This window comes from Ipomoea triloba, chromosome 15, assembly GCF_003576645.1.
Source record: "Ipomoea triloba cultivar NCNSP0323 chromosome 15, ASM357664v1".
Lineage (NCBI taxonomy): Eukaryota > Viridiplantae > Streptophyta > Magnoliopsida > Solanales > Convolvulaceae > Ipomoea > Ipomoea triloba.
This window is the reverse complement of record NC_044930.1, coordinates 23571571-23592190: the sequence shown is the minus strand read 5'-3', so window position 1 is coordinate 23592190 and position 20620 is coordinate 23571571. Positions and strand designations below refer to the sequence as shown.

Below are 20620 nucleotides of genomic sequence, written 5' to 3'. Positions count from 1 at the left end.
CTAAATTTGCTGCCGCAACCAGCATCAAGCTGCTGGTTGCAAAATTAGTAAAAATTTATATTTTAAAATTCTATTTAATTAATATAATTTTAAATAATTTTATGTTCATTAATTATTAATATATGTATTTATATAAGAAAATAAAAATATATTCAATCAATTCAAAAATATATTAATTAAAATTTTATTTAATTTAAAAATATTTTTGTAGTTGCTGTTGGTTGTATTTTTTTTTTTTACAATGCATTAATTTATTTATGATCTATAGAAATATATTTTTGTAAGAAAATTATAAATAATAGAAGTTTTAAGAAGAAGTTATGAAATGTTTGTAAGGGTGTATTCAATTTAGAGTTTTAATGAATTTTGTAGAATTTTTAATATGAAAAAGTTTTTAAAAGTTTATAAATGTTTGTTGTACGGATATTTATAAACTTTTACAAAGTTGATGAAAGTTTAAAAGATTATAGGAAAGTCTACAAGAACTCTACAAAAGTCAATTAAAATCCATCACTTTAAAAGTCCACTTTAAAAGTCTTTGAAAATCTTTTAAAGTCTTGATTGAATACCCCCCTCCCCCCCCCTCCCCCCTCCTTTAGTATTACAAGATTGCACTTGCAAAAATGTAAAAGTGCATTGCACTTGAGATTTCAATTTTAGAGTTTATGACTGAGTTTTTTGTTTTATTTGGTTTAGTGGTTCACTTTTTACTACTTAAGGTTTAATTTAGCATTTATGGTTTATATAATTATATTTAAAATTTAGCATTTTCGTTGATTTGATAAAATTTACTAGGTTTGCATTTTTTTTAGTACTACTGACTCTATTACATTGTAGTATTTGTTCATACTAGCTTTACATATTTAGTTATTAAAGATTGCATATTTAAGTGTTCAAGTTTGCATAGTGAACTTGATGATAATTACAAAAATACTATCATATTTTTTTTAAGAGTTAATATCTCAAATGGTCCTTCGAGTATTAGGGTTTAACAAGTTGTGGTCCCTCGAGTTTAAAATGACCTACAATGGTTCTCCAAGTTTTAAAAGATAACAACCCCTAGTCATAATTCTTAAAATAACCCGAGTCTAAAATAACCACGAGACATCCTAAAAGGATCATGAGTGGTTATTTTTTAAAACTTGGATGACCATTGGATATCATTTTACACTCGAGGGATCACAGCTGGTAAAACACTAATACTCGAAGGACCATTATAGGTATTAACTCTTTTTTTTTTAATTTGATCCGTTGAATTTTGACAAATGTAAAACTGAGATTCGTTCTTATTTCTATCTTATAGTACTATTTTCGCATGATAGTTAGCCAATGTGTGTATGTGTCAATTATTGCACAAGGCATCATGTTATGATTGTTATCTTACTTTTCGGTTCTTGTTTTTTTTTTTTAATGGAATACTTGACGTGTCATAATCATTCTTAATATAATTAAAAAACTATAACTTGGCATCTAAATTCTAATAATGGATTAGTTAAATAATGTAATTTAGTATTCGTGGCCCCCCATGTTTTACCTCGGACACATTTATTCAAACATCGGACGAATTAATTAATTATTAATTGTTGGTCACTAACACAAGAAAGATTGCTAGCTACTTCAATTATGCATGTACATACGGTATTGTATAAATTAATTTATAGTTTACCAATGTTTATGTGTGACTCCTTGGAGTTTTTTTTTTTTTTTTTTTTTAAAGAAAAAATTATACCAAACACTATATCATAACATCAAAATACCAATTCAACGGGTTTAATAACATATTTAATAGCTATAGCTTAAAAACTTATGATTTCTAATGTTTTATCTAAGAAATTTCGTCGCTAATTAAATTAGATACCTACGAATTTTAGTAATTTATTTACCAATTTGTCCATGAGTAAATTTGATTTCTCTTATCATGAACAAAGGTCTTTATTGTAAGATTTATGATGCACAGATATTCTTTAGGAGTAAGTACATAATTTTGTATTTCGAAAATATTTATTTGATTTACAAGAAAGTCCGTAACCGCATATTATTTAGTACTGACTCTGTTACAATGTAGTATCTGTTCATAACTACTTTCCATTAATATGTTCATAACTACTTTCCATTTAGCCTCGAGCCCACTCCCTTTCATGTGGGAGTGTAAATGAGGTGCCGACCACAAAATCTTTAGCGATTCTCCATATATATAATACACTCAACGTTCAACACGATTTATATTTCGTATTTTGTACAATAAATTCTCGTTTAACATCATTAATTAATTTTTATATGAAATCCATTGACTGAGTTAAATTATGATTGCTCCACGACTGTGGTTAAAGGTTAGCATTTGACATGCATATAGCCATATAGGCTTACGGCTTGTTAAGATAAGATCAATATATCATTATAATTAATTTTGTCCTTTGCCATATATATTCCAATACGGCTCGCTCGCCCGTTAATATTATTCAATTATAATAATATAGATAAATATCAATATCATAATATTTCCCTTTGCCATAATTGATGACTTTAATTAGCTAACACGACATGACTTTATATAATAGATAAGACAGCACAAGGAAATGGATCGGAAAAACACGGGAGTCGGGACAAAAAAGAAATATGGGAACGAAATGTGGAAAAATGTACAAACATATATATATATATATATAGAAAAAATTGCAATTTATGCCCCTCCATAACATGTCAATTATCAATGTCATCCCTGAATTATTAGTGGTGTAAATGTTGCACCTCAATTTTCAAAACGGTACATATATTGCCCCTCTTGTACTGTTCTGGAGGGGCAATATATGTAACGTCTTAAAAATCGATGGGCAATATTTACACTTGGGAAGGACAATATATGTATCGTTTTGAAAATTGAGGGACAACATTTACACTACTAATAGTTCAGGGGTGACATTGATAATTAACATATTATGAAGGGGCATAAATTACAATTTTCCATATATATATATATATATATATATATATNTGTTACTTGTGATATAAATTATAATACTTAATGTAGAAAATTTAATACCAATTTGAATTAAAAATAAATTCTTATTTATGATAGATCTTCTGAAATTGTAATACTATTTAGGGTAATATTGGTTGTTACTAATAATAAATATTGTAATTTATAATTTATTATTGAAATTGTGATATTTACTATCCAATTAATTACAACGTGACCCATCTCCCATTTTACGATTTTTTATCCATAAAATAAAATAATTGACAAACGTTATTCATTAATTAGTATGTGGTCCATATTAACAGCTGTGCTTTCGTTGGAAAAAAAATATTCTAAATTACTTGTTAACAAAGTGATTTAAACCACAAGTAGGTCTTGGGTGCGATCCATGTGTTTATATAAATATACATTTATTTATTTCCACTTCCAAATAATGCATTAATTTAATATATACAGTTTTTCTTGCCCAAAAAGTTATCAGGCGGCTTGCTTTCAACTTTCAAGCCTCTTTTATGCTTTCCACTAAACAAAGCTATGATTTTAAACATTTTTATTGTGTTATTTTGTCTAAAAATATTAATTAAAGAAATAATATTGAAAAATATTATGGGCAATCAAAGGTTATCTTAACCAGCGTGGGTGGGTGGCTTCAAAACATCTTTGGCGCGCTCTACAATGAAAGACAAATTAGCTAGGACTTACTAACATAGTTACCTTATCAATTAATTTTAATTTATTTGAGTATTATTACCTGTTTGACTTGATTAAACAACCAATATGAATGTATTGCTCCAAAATGTTAAAATTCAAAAAGCTACTCAAAACAGTTTTTCGATAAGTTTTTTGAGAAAGTAATTTTGCATGTAATCAGTTATCAGCTATCAACTAACAACTAATTTATCAAACATGCATCTTTCTACAATCAGCTAATGTTATCTACTTGTCAAACTCACTAACTCAATTAGCTCACAGCTGTCAGCTAACAACTATTTACCAAACACCTCAAAAATAAATAAATAAAGAGTTAATTCCATTTTTGATCTTATATTTATATGTGGCAATCCACTTTTAGTCCTTTTTTTATTAGAACATCCATTTTTAGTCATAGTATTATTGTGACATGATCATTTTTGGTCCTTTAGCAACAAATAAGTTTAAATATCGTTAAATACAATGACATTTCAGCCTTCAATCATGAATGTTTTCAAAAAAAATAAACATAAAAATATAGCGATTCAACATACTTTGTATAGAAAATATTGAAATGTCTTTGTATTTAACGATATTTCAACGATTTTGTTGTTGGAGGACTAAAATTGGTCATGCCACAATAATACTAGGACCAAATGAGGATGTTCTAATAAAAAAGGATTAAAAGTGGATTGTCACATATAAATCTAGGACCAAAAATGAAATTAACTCATAAATAAATGCCAAGACCTTATGGTCTAGTGGTACCAAGTTGTACTATGGGAGGTTGTGGGTTCGAGCCTCAGTGGATGAGATATTGACTCTTCGTGCTTCAGTAGGTTGAGAAAGTAGTAGTTATGAGCATATACTACATTGTAACAGATTCAGTAGCACTCAAAAAATAAATAAAAATGTATATGAATCATTAAAAAAAAAAAACAGTTTTTTTTTTAAGACGTCCCCTTGTAAACATCTTTAGTGCTGCTGGCCTGCTGCGCTGTATACTTTCACCTTAATCCATGGCTCAGACAAGTTCTTATATTCTCTCTATCTATTAATTGGTGTATGTACGGTATATTTATTTATTTATTTATTATTCAATACTTGAACCTATTTTTTTGTTGCTTTTTTTTCTTTAATATATTTTTATCATTTTTAAAATTTAAATTTTGTATTTAATAGAATTTTAACGTAATTTTAGTTTGAACTTTAACCGATTAATGAGCGCCATACTCCATGCATACATTTTATTTTCTAAAACATATATATTACATTAATAAATAACCATAAATTTAACTTTTGGATATGATAACCTAAATTGGATTAATTAATTAATGAATAATACTATATACCTCTAATTTATTTTCCCTAAACATTTTTTTCCTCCTGTCTTGATATTATTTGATTGATTTAATTTTTTTTTATTTAGTGATCGAGCATCCAATGATTAAGAGCTCCAAGAGGAGAGAAATATAGGAAAGATAAGAAGCATTAAGCACTTCATTGGAGATTGAAGATTCAGTACGCAGTTGTAGAGAGTGAAAATACAAAAACACGCTGTTGATTATCATTTCTTTTTTTTTTTTTTGAAATAAATTATCATTTCTTTTTAATCGTTCTATTATAAAACTTCTCCGATCCCATCCACTGATCCACATGATACATAATTAAAAGAATTCAAATTATAGCAACCAAAGTTAGTCAACCCCATCCGTTGGGCATAAAAAAAAATATGGAGTGACATTTTCGTAATTATAGTCAATTTTACTATGCAAACTTGAATACTAAAATTTATAATTCTCAAACCTTTTCAGGTTTGCACATTTAGGGGGTGTATTCAATCGTAATTTTTATAGACTTTTAAAGAGTTTATCAACTTTACAAGTTTGGCAGTATTCAATTTAGACTTTTAACGACTCTTTAAAAGTCTACCGGTATTGGATTCAAACTTCTCAAAACTCTTTAAAAGTATGCTGGTATTCGATTAAGACTTTTATAGAGTATTTAAAAGTCTACTGGTATTTAAAAAGTTATTAACTTTCGTATACTCTGTCAGAATAGGATTTCGATAAACTTTTTCTTCATTAATATAAATAGATGAAATCCAACCCTGCAATCCCAAACTTTTCAAGTTCTCTACAAACCTTTTTTTTCCTCTATTTAAACTAGACAAAATTTTCATCAATTGTACAATACGTTCCAAACTTTGCTACGAAAAATTATTTGTTAATATTGACAGTGTTTCTTTTTTATGCGAGGGATTGCTACGAACAGCAAAAAAAAAAAAAAAAAAAAATTAATGTTCGCAGCGCTACGAACAGCAGCAGATTGCTGCTATGCTGTTTACAGCTAAATTTGCTGCCGCAACCAGCATCAAGCTGCTGGTTGCAAAATTAGTAAAAATTTATATTTTAAAATTCTATTTAATTAATATAATTTTAAATAATTTTATGTTCATTAATTATTAATATATGTATTTATATAAGAAAATAAAAATATATTCAATCAATTCAAAAATATATTAATTAAAATTTTATTTAATTTAAAAATATTTTTGTAGTTGCTGTTGGTTGTATTTTTTTTTTTTACAATGCATTAATTTATTTATGATCTATAGAAATATATTTTTGTAAGAAAATTATAAATAATAGAAGTTTTAAGAAGAAGTTATGAAATGTTTGTAAGGGTGTATTCAATTTAGAGTTTTAATGAATTTTGTAGAATTTTTAATATGAAAAAGTTTTTAAAAGTTTATAAATGTTTGTTGTACGGATATTTATAAACTTTTACAAAGTTGATGAAAGTTTAAAAGATTATAGGAAAGTCTACAAGAACTCTACAAAAGTCAATTAAAATCCATCACTTTAAAAGTCCACTTTAAAAGTCTTTGAAAATCTTTTAAAGTCTTGATTGAATACCCCCCTCCCCCCCCCTCCCCCCTCCTTTAGTATTACAAGATTGCACTTGCAAAAATGTAAAAGTGCATTGCACTTGAGATTTCAATTTTAGAGTTTATGACTGAGTTTTTTGTTTTATTTGGTTTAGTGGTTCACTTTTTACTACTTAAGGTTTAATTTAGCATTTATGGTTTATATAATTATATTTAAAATTTAGCATTTTCGTTGATTTGATAAAATTTACTAGGTTTGCATTTTTTTTAGTACTACTGACTCTATTACATTGTAGTATTTGTTCATACTAGCTTTACATATTTAGTTATTAAAGATTGCATATTTAAGTGTTCAAGTTTGCATAGTGAACTTGATGATAATTACAAAAATACTATCATATTTTTTTTAAGAGTTAATATCTCAAATGGTCCTTCGAGTATTAGGGTTTAACAAGTTGTGGTCCCTCGAGTTTAAAATGACCTACAATGGTTCTCCAAGTTTTAAAAGATAACAACCCCTAGTCATAATTCTTAAAATAACCCGAGTCTAAAATAACCACGAGACATCCTAAAAGGATCATGAGTGGTTATTTTTTAAAACTTGGATGACCATTGGATATCATTTTACACTCGAGGGATCACAGCTGGTAAAACACTAATACTCGAAGGACCATTATAGGTATTAACTCTTTTTTTTTTAATTTGATCCGTTGAATTTTGACAAATGTAAAACTGAGATTCGTTCTTATTTCTATCTTATAGTACTATTTTCGCATGATAGTTAGCCAATGTGTGTATGTGTCAATTATTGCACAAGGCATCATGTTATGATTGTTATCTTACTTTTCGGTTCTTGTTTTTTTTTTTTAATGGAATACTTGACGTGTCATAATCATTCTTAATATAATTAAAAAACTATAACTTGGCATCTAAATTCTAATAATGGATTAGTTAAATAATGTAATTTAGTATTCGTGGCCCCCCATGTTTTACCTCGGACACATTTATTCAAACATCGGACGAATTAATTAATTATTAATTGTTGGTCACTAACACAAGAAAGATTGCTAGCTACTTCAATTATGCATGTACATACGGTATTGTATAAATTAATTTATAGTTTACCAATGTTTATGTGTGACTCCTTGGAGTTTTTTTTTTTTTTTTTTTTTAAAGAAAAAATTATACCAAACACTATATCATAACATCAAAATACCAATTCAACGGGTTTAATAACATATTTAATAGCTATAGCTTAAAAACTTATGATTTCTAATGTTTTATCTAAGAAATTTCGTCGCTAATTAAATTAGATACCTACGAATTTTAGTAATTTATTTACCAATTTGTCCATGAGTAAATTTGATTTCTCTTATCATGAACAAAGGTCTTTATTGTAAGATTTATGATGCACAGATATTCTTTAGGAGTAAGTACATAATTTTGTATTTCGAAAATATTTATTTGATTTACAAGAAAGTCCGTAACCGCATATTATTTAGTACTGACTCTGTTACAATGTAGTATCTGTTCATAACTACTTTCCATTAATATGTTCATAACTACTTTCCATTTAGCCTCGAGCCCACTCCCTTTCATGTGGGAGTGTAAATGAGGTGCCGACCACAAAATCTTTAGCGATTCTCCATATATATAATACACTCAACGTTCAACACGATTTATATTTCGTATTTTGTACAATAAATTCTCGTTTAACATCATTAATTAATTTTTATATGAAATCCATTGACTGAGTTAAATTATGATTGCTCCACGACTGTGGTTAAAGGTTAGCATTTGACATGCATATAGCCATATAGGCTTACGGCTTGTTAAGATAAGATCAATATATCATTATAATTAATTTTGTCCTTTGCCATATATATTCCAATACGGCTCGCTCGCCCGTTAATATTATTCAATTATAATAATATAGATAAATATCAATATCATAATATTTCCCTTTGCCATAATTGATGACTTTAATTAGCTAACACGACATGACTTTATATAATAGATAAGACAGCACAAGGAAATGGATCGGAAAAACACGGGAGTCGGGACAAAAAAGAAATATGGGAACGAAATGTGGAAAAATGTACAAACATATATATATATATATATAGAAAAAATTGCAATTTATGCCCCTCCATAACATGTCAATTATCAATGTCATCCCTGAATTATTAGTGGTGTAAATGTTGCACCTCAATTTTCAAAACGGTACATATATTGCCCCTCTTGTACTGTTCTGGAGGGGCAATATATGTAACGTCTTAAAAATCGATGGGCAATATTTACACTTGGGAAGGACAATATATGTATCGTTTTGAAAATTGAGGGACAACATTTACACTACTAATAGTTCAGGGGTGACATTGATAATTAACATATTATGAAGGGGCATAAATTACAATTTTCCATATATATATATATATATATATATATATGAATCCTAATCATATGAGAACTATGTCCCAAGTGAGAACGTGAGGACAAATCCAAACCATTGATCTGCAAAATCTAACGGATGAGAAATCAAGTAAAAAATGAGCGGGGTCATTTTAATTTCATAAATATTATAAACTTTTAAAATAAGCGTGGTCATTTTCATAAATATTACAAAATTTTGTTTATTTCAACCGTTAGATCTACTAGATCAATGGTTTGGATTTGTTCTTACGTTCTCACCTAGGACATGGTTCTCACCTGATTAAGGACTATATATATATATATATATATATATATATATATATATATATATATATATATATATATATATATATATAAAAGGGTGGCCAACGGTGTGCCACCACTATAGTTCTCACATATATAGGATGCTATGGAAAAAATAAGTTGCTTATATATTATTGTGAATAAGAGTGTTGAATGAACTTGGAAAATTTTGTCTGTATTTCTATAATAGAACAAAATAAAATTGTCAACTTCTTGGTTAAAATATTTATTTAGAATACTCATTATTTACAAGTGATTGATCACCTCTCATAGACTCTTAGTAGATTTTTGTTGATGATGAATTGAGTGTTTCTTATCATAAGAGATTTTACCACTTGAATGATTTTTTTTCCTAAGTGCCTCCCTTCCTTTATGATTTTAAAAGAAAAAAAAAGGAAAAAAAAAAAGAAGAAGAGTTTAGTAGCTAGGTCGGTGACAGTATAATTAGGCATGCAGCACCCGACCCAAACCACAAGAAGACACGCAGGCTCAGGAAGTTAAACAGCCATCCGTTACACAAGAAGGACACATTGAAGAGGAGTTATCCAACGGCTCCTTGGAGTCATTACATGCACTTAGTGTAGATATTAAGCGACCGTTACAAGCACAGAACACTCGTTGTTTCACAAGTATAAAAAGAACCATGTTGTAGGAGGAAGTGGGACTTTGTTTCTTACACACAAATGCTACTGTACTAATTACTCATTGTATTCAATTATTGTTATTCAATCTCAATATTATCCGGTAACATATTTACCGTCAGTTGGAATAAAATTATTGAGAGTGAAATGAGATTAAGGAATTAAATGGAATTATTCATGAAAGTAAATAATATGAACAATATAATATGGATTGAAAATGACATTGTGAAGGGATTGATGTATGAAATGGGCATCCCAAGTCTCATCCATTCTTGAGTGTATGGAGAATATTATGAACAAAATGAAGTGATGAGAATAATTAGATCAGACCATTTGAGTTTAAGTGGAAACCTTGTCTCCATTAGTTAGTCAATCATTATATTATTAAATGATTACATTAACTGATGTTGGTTGTATCTTGAATTCGAGGTGCTTAAGATAGAGGGAATAGATTAAGTATGAGGGTTCAAAAATAAGAGATAATTGGAAAACAACAAAACAATGAAGATGTGGATCAATAGTTGTATTTATTGGTGTTGAAGGTTAGAATGTTACAAAACGAGTGTACGTTTTTTTTTGGTGTTTAACGGTCCAGGTTTACCCGCGCTCGCTCCAGGAGGCGCGGGAGTTGACCCAAGAGAAATCGTCACTTGGGTACTCCCAAAATTCTTCTCCACAAAAAGAACTCACTTGTCACTTGAACTACCCTATTGGGTTACAAAACGAGTGTATAAATTCACTATTGTTCCCCATTTTTTCTGAAAAAGGGTAACTATTTATGTATAAGGAAAATGATGATTTTAGTACATTAATTATACTATATTGTAGGCTCAGTCCATAGATTATTATCATACATAAATTTTTTACTTTAATTATGTGTGAAGTGGTAGTTTTAGTCTACCACCAACAAATTATGTTAATATTAATAATGCATTTTAAATTTTCAAATTATTGATGGACAACTTAGTCATTTTTCATTTATATTATTCTATATTAAATAATTAATTAATCGTGGAGTTTGGCATACACTTTTTTTTATCATTGGAGTGTAGTTAAAACTTCAAAATTGTTTTGATTGATTCCAAGTTTACTAAACATTACTGGTTGAAATAAATATTGCGAATTTAAGTACTTTATTGTATTCATGTCAATAAGTTGGAGTGAGTCTTCACTCTATAAACACTTTCAATTCATATGTCATTTCTATTTTATTTATAAAGAAAAATAAAAATAAAAAAGAGAGCATTGGTTCTACCACAATTGTATTTTCATTTTTCCATTTGCAAATTGCAACAAGACATCACCGAAAAGAAAAAAAAAGTATATTTGATTGTTGAGAGAGATAATTGAAAAAATGTTATGAAATAATTTGCTCACATAAAGAAATGCTAATATGAAAACTTGATGTCGAGACTACAACAATGCTGCAATCAATCTTGCAAATTCAGAAAATGAAGAAATTAAAAAAAAGATAGACACGGTTAAAACCTTCATTGATCCTGTATGTAAAATACTTATTGTGCATCCTTTAAATATACTAGAACTCATATAAATTTACAATTTATTTCATTTTCTAGACTAAACTTGCTTGGATTTAAGGCAAAATCAGCATCAATCTTGATAATAAAAACACTTGGATATAGGATGTAGCTACTGTTTAAAAAAGGCTTATGAACAAAGTGAAAAAACTATTTAACTGCATGCATTGGGGTGAAAAGGCAGTAGTGAGTACTCCAAGGTTAGTATAAATTCAACAAGTTCTTTTTTACAAAAAACGCACACACACACATACAAAATCAAGTATTACACGCATTCATACTAATTCCAAAAATATGAACTTCAAAATGAACAGGTGCAAAATGGATGTGAAAATTACATAAATGACGACTTGCTAGTTTTATGAGATTTATAAAGATGTATCTATCTACTTATCTTTAGTTTCAAGGTTAAAATGTCATTTTACTAATTAGAAAATGATTTTATCTTTCTAAATAATTAAGATGATATTTATATGCTTGGTTTCATATTTACATAGTAGTGCAATGTGCAATATATGACGAGTATGTCTTATTTGTAATGTTTTTGTTTTGTACATAGATATGATTATTGAAGAGCATTTAAGCAAAATGGATATTCAAATAACAAGCATTGATTTGTGAATTATAATATGTTCATATCAATTTTCATATTAGTATTTCTTTATGTGAGTAAATTATTTCATAACATTTTTTTTAATTATATCTATCAACGATCTAATATACTTATGCAATAATTGTGGTAGAACCATTGCTCTTTTCTTTTCTTTTTATAAATAAAATAGAAATGATATTTGAATTGAAAGTGTTTATAAAGTAAATACTCACTCCACCTTATTAACACGAAAACAACCAAGTACTTAAATTGGACTCTGTTACAATATAATATCCCCACACTGGGGATCAAACTTAAAACCTTTCATTTGAGAAGTCACAGTTATGCCACTTGGCCACATGACCTTTGGTTTTAACTAGTAATATATAGTAAACTTAGAAACCCAAAAATTTTTAAAGTTTTAACTACACTCCAATGACAAAAAAAAAAAGTCTGTCAAACTCAACGATTAATTAATTATTTAATACAAAATAATATAAATGAAAAATGACTAAGGTGTCCCTCAATAATTTAAAATTTTAAAATGCATTATTAATATTAGGGTCACACTTGTGTGAGACCGTCTCACGGATCCTTATTCGTGAGACGGGTCGGGTCGGGTCGAAGCAACATGCAAATGTCATACTTATTTGCTCAAATATAATACTACTCATGAATACAATTTTTGTTATTTATAAGAGAAAAAGTATTACATTTTTCATAATACGTAATGTTGATAAGTGCCCCTTACTTATAAGGGAAAATATAATACTTTTGAGGAAAAATCTAATACTTTTAAATCGAAATGTAAAAGTATTATATTTTTCCTTAAAAGTATTACATTTACCCTTATAAGTAACAAAAATTTTATTCCTGATTAGTATTACATTTGAACATATAAGTATGACATTTGTGTGTATAAGTATTACATTTGTATCTTGACCCGATCCGACCCGTCCCATCTCACAGTGAGACGATCTCACACAAGTTTTTGCCTTAATATTAACATAATTTGTTGGTGGTGGACTAAAACTATCACTTCGCACATAATTAAACAAAAAAAATGTGTATGATAATAATTCATAGACCGAGTCTACAATATGGATATAATTAATATACTAAAACTGTCATTTTCCCAATAAATAAAGAGTCACACTTGTGTAAGATCGTCTCACGAATCCTTATTCGTGAGACGGATCGGGTCGGATCGAATCAACATGCAAATGCCATACTTATATCCGCAAATGTCATAATTCATTGATTTGTTGTACCTTCAGTACAAAAATAATGTATCTTAAAATAATGTGCCTACAGTACAAAAATAATGTACATTTAGTACAAAAATAATGTATTTTTTATTTTTGGTCCACGCAGCTGTGTAGACCCGCAAATTATATCGTGGACCGTGGCCCACAATGCATTGTGGACCGCGGTTCCAAAACGACGTCGTTTTGATTAATGAAAACAGACGGATGAATTCGCGCCACTCACTTTCTTTTCATATATACTGCACTTTCTTTTCATATATACTGCAGTTACAATTCAACACAACTGCAGTTACTTTTTGATATAACTACAGTTTCATTCGATAATATAAAAACACAAAAGTGAAACTATTATTCAGTATCTGTTCATATACACTACAGTTACATTTCAACACAACTACAGTTACATTTTGATATAACTACAGTTTCATTCGATAATATCAAACACAAATGTGAAACTGTTATTCAGTATTTTTTCATATACACTGCACTTTATTTTCAACACAACTACAGTTACTTTTTGATATAACTACAGTTTCATTCGATAATATCAAAACAAATGTAAGGCAGTATCTTTTGGAATGAACTGTAGTGTCAATTACGGGGCTCCGTCTCCCACTTACTAAAACGACGTCGTTTTAGGACCGCGGTCCACAATGCATTGTGGACCGCGATCCACGATATAAGAACTGGTGTAGACCATGGTCCATGCAATAATGATTGTTCCCCATTATCTCTTATTTTTGAACACTCATACTTAATTAATCTATTCCCTCTATCTTAGGCACATCGAGTCCAAGATATATCCAACCAACATCAATTAGTGTAATCATTTAATAATAGAATGATTGACTAACTAATGGCGACAAGGTTTAATTTCCACTTAAACTCAAATCGTCTGATCTAATCATAAATCATTCTCATCACTTCATTTTGTTCATAATTTTCTCCCAAGCACTCAAGAATGGATGAGACTTGGGATGCCCATTTCATACATCAATTCCTTCACAATGTCATTTTCAATCCATATTATCATATTATCTACTTTCATGAATAATTCCATTTAATTCCTTAATCTCATTTCACTCTCAATAATTTCATTCCAACCTAACTACTAAGTAAAATCATAAAGGAAGGGATGTACTTATGAAAAAAAATTAATTAATCACTCAAGTGGTAAAATCTCTTATGATAAGATCAGAAACACTGAATTCATCATTAGCAAGAATTTATTAAGAGACCGTGAGCCGTGATCAATCACTTGTAAATCTTGAGTATTATATTATATTCTAAATAAATATTTTTAACAAAAAAGTTGGCAATTCTATTTTGTTCTATTGCTAGACATACCGCTTGGACTTACCATCATTTAGTCATAATTCACCTACATTCCTCCACTAGATTAAGCATACAATCACAAGTTTTTTTTTTTTTTTTTTAATCTAGTTAAACTAATTAACAACCACTTAAACACTCCAATATAAAGCAACGCCATCCTTTAATTTAAGTGCTATTTAACCTAACAATTTATTAAATATATTGATAATCGATGGTTTTTTCCCAGGGAAAAGTAGCTATAAATTGAGAAAAAGATTACATAAGTATATGCCTAACATAGAGTCTAAGCTACAAATTGTCTTAATGCCTTGCAATTCAATATGTACATTGGTAACTGCCAAAAATGCTATGTTTTGTGGGGTATTTTGAAGGTATCTTGTGTTATAATTGGAGTCATTTGAGCTTATTCTATTCTTAGAATGACTTATTTTGATTAAAGTTAAGAATAATGACTAATTGTGGTTGCATTTGTACAATATAGAAAAATAATGTCATTTCAAGAGCACTTTGGTAATATTTTGATATTTGATCATATCTAGAGCTAAGAGTGTCCAAAAGAGGTTATTCAAGTAGCATCAAAATGGCAACTCAAATGGCTACAATTTTGCTAGAGACAACAAAGTCTAATTCGGACATCTTCAAGGTCAGAATCATGCCACAAGTTACCTATGATCTCAGGCGTGATACCAACTTCAAAGAAGTGTTTATGTCGTTACCAGGTCCATTACCGCATGGTGAATCTCGTGACTCCAACTTCAGAGTGCTAATTCTGCTTCTCACACCACTCAGCAAGTGGTAACTAGCCTCGTGACAAGGAAAAGCTTCACAGAGCTAGATGATATTATTCACGCAACTGTTACTGTGTGACGGCCTGCGTGATGTGAAGCTGAAATGCGACTATAGATATAGCTTTTGCTCTCGTTTACGGGATGAATCTAGATTTTTACCAATTGTTCATACTTGTGCTTTAGATTTTAGAGAGAGAATTCTCTCTAGGGTTCTTGGAGCAACTTGACACATTGATCTAAGGATTCTAAGGGGATTCCAGCTACAATTGATTGGAGATTTGCTTGGAGAATGAAGATTGCTCTTAAAGCTAAGTTTGTTCATATCATTCAATTGCAATTTACTTTTGTTTTCAATGCCTTCATTGGTTCTTAGCTTCATCTTAGTTATTGGATTGTGACAATGTCTAGCTAATTCTTAGGGAATTAGGATTAGATTTAGTTGTTAGGATCTAGAATGTTTTTATTGCAATTAGGAAGTGACTTAATGTATTGACTTGATTATTGTTAGAGGTGTGGAGTTGCTAAGAGATTGGAACTACATCATAACCTACTCCACTTGTAATTCCCCCCTTGCACCAAGAGGTAGAACTCAGAAGAATATGTGGACTCTAAGTGTTCGATGAAACGTCTCAAGTAGTAGGACGTTGCTACGAGAGTAGGGTTCTATTACTTGATATGCCAAATAGACCACAAGAGTGGCTTTGGCAATGGAAACATCTTCCAAGAATCGCGATCAATGCATTACACTACTTCCTATACCTAGGCCATTCTATTGCATCCAATCAAGGAACACCTAGTCCTAGTCCCCTCCATTCACTTGATTACATTTAATTTGTATGTTACTTTACTTTTCCTTATTGCTTTGATAATGCTCTTTGTTAAAGTCTTTGAGACTTAACTTTTTACTACTCTTACACACTTGTGCTTAGTTGAGCATTGTTCAAAGATTTCAACAAGATCAAACATACATGGAAAATAAGTAATAAGGAGTTAATATTTTTCGTTGTAGAACTCTTTTACGAAAGGTAGATTAGAACAAGTTCGCTCTTCGTTCTAATCACTTGAATAGCAAAGAAATTTTGCATACAAGTCTATTCAAACCCCCCGCCCCCTACCCCCACTCACCCCCTCTACACTTATAACCCTTTCCACCAGAATAAACATACATGCATGCATACATACATACATACATACATACATACATATATATATATATATATATATATATATGTATATATATATATAAAAGAGAGAGAGATGGAGAGAAATTTCCACTTTTGGTTCCACGACTATTTGACCATTTTCACATTTGGTCCCTGACTATTAAAATTTCAAGATTTGGTCCCACGACTCTTAAATCCCTACTACATTCGGTCTTTCTGATCAAATTTCGGCCACATTCCGTCACCGACAACTATTTTAATTTCCAGCAAATGAATTCAGTTAAGTACAATTTTGTAATTTCATTTTTTAAATTTATAAATAAAAAAATTCCCAAAACTATTTCTTCTTCCCCATCATCCCCTCGCAGCCCTCTTCCCTAGTGGCAAAAATGGAGGAAGAACTGGCGAGGAAATGGAGAGAGGTGTCAGTCGTTCGCTGGATGTTCACGCCGGAGCTACTTCGACAGGTCCTGCCCTTGCATGTACGACATGAGAGAGAACTGGTCTTTGCCGTAGTCCACCTCATACTACCTTTGTCGTCAATGAGAGAGAAGAGTGACGAGGGACGAGAGAGGTTCACTAGTCACGATCAAGCCTGCCGCTGTCAAACTTCATTGTAGTTGTTTTCCATTTTTTTTTTATTTTGGCCGGAAAAAATGGTGTTTTTTCGGCGAGACAAAGAGAGAGGGAAGAGGGATTCGGGGAAGAAGACTTTACCAAACGCCGTCAGTTTTTTTTATATAAATTTAAAAATTGAAATGATAAAATTGTCCTTAATTAAGTTCATTCGCTGGAAAATAGTTGTCGGTGACCGGAATTTGATCGGAAGGACCAAATGTGCTAGGGATTTAAAAATCGTGGGATCAAATCTAAAAATTTTAATAGTCAAGAACCAAATGTGGAAATGATCAAATAGTCGTAGGACCAAAAGTGAAAATTTCTCTCTCTCTCTCTCTCTATATATATATATATATATATATATATATATATATATATATTCTCTTAAAAAATATAACTGAAATCTTATAATATTGAGCTATAAAATTGAAAAAAAATATATAATATTATATATATTACTTTTAATTTTTTTACAACATTTTTCTGATAAAGTATAAATATTATAATATTTCATATATATTAATTTGACTGTTTACTAAATTTATTTATTAAAATTTATTATATCTGTAATATTAAAATTCTAATTGTTTAGAATAAATTGTCAAAAAAAAAAAAACATTTTTTCAACTTATGTATTAATGTGTGGTTTATAAATAGATTGCTGAGTCCTATAATCTATAATCATATGATCTTATCGATCCATTTCATTCGTCGCTAAAGCAATACTCTTTTCCCAAATATATTCGTTGCAGGAGTAACTAGAGAGAGACACACAGACAGAGAGTAGAGAGAGAAAAATGGCGATCTTTTCTATGGGTTCAGCCAACAATTCCATGGTAGTTCAAGAATCTTTCGCTCTCTATCTTCATGGTTATATGTACTTAAAGAGAACTAATTTGGGGTGTTTTTTTTTTTTTTTAGGATTCGAGCTCATTAACGTTGTCAGAGAAACTATGCGTGGCGTTTTTGCCGGTTATTGCGATTATCGAAGCGTTGGTTTTCGCAGTCTCGGGCTGTTTCGGAGCCAAACACTTTTCAACCCAGAATAAGAATCCGCAGATTCAGTACCCTCTCAAGGATATTTCTCGACTAGCCAATGAATCTAGATGTGATTCCTCAACTTTGTGTTTTTTTTTTGGGAATTTATCTGTAGATTTGGAAATTTGAATTGTTTCTGCTAATTACCATTGCAGTTTCTTTGAATGAAGTGGAAGCATTATATGAGTTGTATAAGAAGCTGAGTTGTTCAATCATAGATGATGGTTTGATTCATAAGGTAAAAGATCCAATTTTTGTTAACCCAGGTTTTGATTTTGTTTTTACTTTGTTATTCCCTTTTTTTTTTTTTTAATTATTATTATAAAGATGTTTCTTATGAAGTTTTACCTAGTTTCTTGATAATATTAATTATTATGTGTTTGCTGTACCTACCATGGTCTCATAGGAAGAGCTTCAGCTAGCACTATTCCATACACCATATGGTGAGAACCTCTTTCTGGACCGGGTAAATGCACTAATAGTTCTGATCTTTGTTTTATAGTGTGTGTTTTGTTGGATTTATGCCCAAAAAAGAACAAAAATGGATAGTGTTTATGTTAATGCACTTTCTGAGAGGTCTGCTTATTCTCCAGGTATTCGACCTCTTTGATGAGAAGAGGAATGGTATTGTTGATTTTGAGGAATTCATCCACGCGCTCAATGTGTTCCATCCCAATGCTCCAATTGAAGAGAAAATCGATTGTAAGGAACCGTGAGTGTTAGTTTTAGCAAGCATTGCATAATTGCTTTACGAATAGCTTACTCGTGAAATGTTAATTTCTTGCTTTTGCAGTTGCGTTTCGGCTTTATGATCTAAGGCAAACGGGCTTCATTGAGCGTGAAGAGGTGTGTCTGAATTCGAAATGTATTACTGCCTTAAAATTAATGACATTTCTGAGTTCTGAATATATTACTGTCTTCACTCTTTAGTTTCGTTTTTTAAGTCTCATTCATAAGCTTGGTTGGGCAAAGTTTATATATTCAGTTTATCTCCCAATTCTACTGTTGAGTGTTGACCACCGAGCATTTTGTTATCTAAATGCCCCCAGCGTGTTTCGTTATCTTTGTTTATTTGATGCCATGGTCTTCCTAAATGGATAAAGCTTCTCTTTCAGGTTAAGCAGATGGTGATTGCGATTCTAATGGAATCTGAAATGAAACTATCCGATGATCTTCTCGAGGAGATTATTGACAAGGTATTACTTGATTTTGGTATCAGCCTTTGCCTCCGAAGTTGTCATTTTAGTAGGCGTATTATAATGCATCATGCATAATCCTCTGCGTTTTTGACAGACATTTGCAGATGTTGATGCTGATGGGGATGGTAAAATTAATAAAGACGATTGGAAGGGCTTTGTAATTCATCATCCTTCGATCTTGAAGAACATGACTCTTCCTTATCTGAAGTATGCACTTAGCTTCTTTCTCTTTCAATAAGATATATCTAAAGTTCGATATACATTTCATCATTCTTTGTGATTGCCTGTTCGAGAAAACAGATAAATTGACTGCTTACTGGAACAACCTGGTTTAGTTAGTACAACGCATTTGAATATCGCCCATTAGCCCTGTGTTGTTTTCATGAGTATTTAAAATCCACGTTTTCTCTTCTTATAGGAACATCACCACCGTGTTCCCAAGCTTCGTTTTCAACACTCAGGCCGAAGAATGAACCTCACAAGTCGATCATCAAATTGATTATCTGCTGGTGCCCAGAATCGCTTCCTGCATAGTTGCTGCCGGAAAATGGTGACCCGAACCCCCTCCATGAAGGTCACAGCTGCTGCAGCATCATTTTTGGCTTTCTTGTACAGAATTGGTGAGGAGTGGACATTCCCTGGGGCACAACACACTGCTAACAAAAAGCACAAGGCTGAAAGCATATATGGCTTGCCAAGCTTCCATTTTTGTTGATGATATGGGATTTAATGATAACTACCCTTTTATGAGAGCTCCGAACTACCTATTGTGCACGTTGTAATGTCTGAAACCACACATTTCTGTAATTATTTATGTAATTACTCATTTATGTAATTATGATTGTGTAACTTGTAGTGTCTGATTGTGCATTTGCTAATAACTTGTAACAAGATGGAATCGCCCACCCCAAACGCCCCACACCCTGTCCTGACAATTTTAGGGTGTAACTGATGATTGTGTAGTTGAAGGGTAGTTTTCATGTGATCCTACCCCCACATATATATATATATATATATATATATATATAGGGGCACACACAAGTGCGAATGGTTGTTTAGGACAGAAATCAGAATCATTTACAGTCATCCACGTATTTAGATTCATGAATTAGATGTCATTTTTTTTTGAAATATTAGATGTCATTTT

At 30.5% G+C, this 20620-nt stretch overlaps 1 protein-coding gene across 1 annotated transcript; it reads left to right on the top strand.

Annotated features, from left to right (window-relative positions):
- The first annotated feature begins 17932 nt into the window (after positions 1-17932).
- LOC116007370 (calcineurin B-like protein 10) lies at positions 17933-20364 on the top strand. The gene is made up of 9 exons (XM_031248034.1): positions 17933-18072; positions 18158-18344; positions 18430-18512; positions 18681-18740; positions 18868-18976; positions 19068-19120; positions 19390-19470; positions 19568-19680; positions 19892-20364. Exons 1-9 carry the CDS (start codon positions 18034-18036, stop codon positions 19944-19946), a joined length of 780 nt encoding a protein of 259 aa, XP_031103894.1. The 5' UTR covers positions 17933-18033; the 3' UTR covers positions 19947-20364.
- The last annotated feature ends 256 nt before the right edge of the window (positions 20365-20620 follow it).

Bases quoted from the DNA above. Each gene is read 5' to 3' on its own strand.
- LOC116007370 (XM_031248034.1), top strand. From the start codon at position 18,034: ATGGCGATCTTTTCTATGGGTTCAGCCAACAATTCCATG. The intron at 18,513-18,680 runs GTAAAAGATCCA...ATGGTCTCATAG, and splicing joins ATGATGGTTTGATTCATAAG to GAAGAGCTTCAGCTAGCACT. The intron at 19,471-19,567 runs GTATTACTTGAT...CGTTTTTGACAG, and splicing joins TCGAGGAGATTATTGACAAG to ACATTTGCAGATGTTGATGC.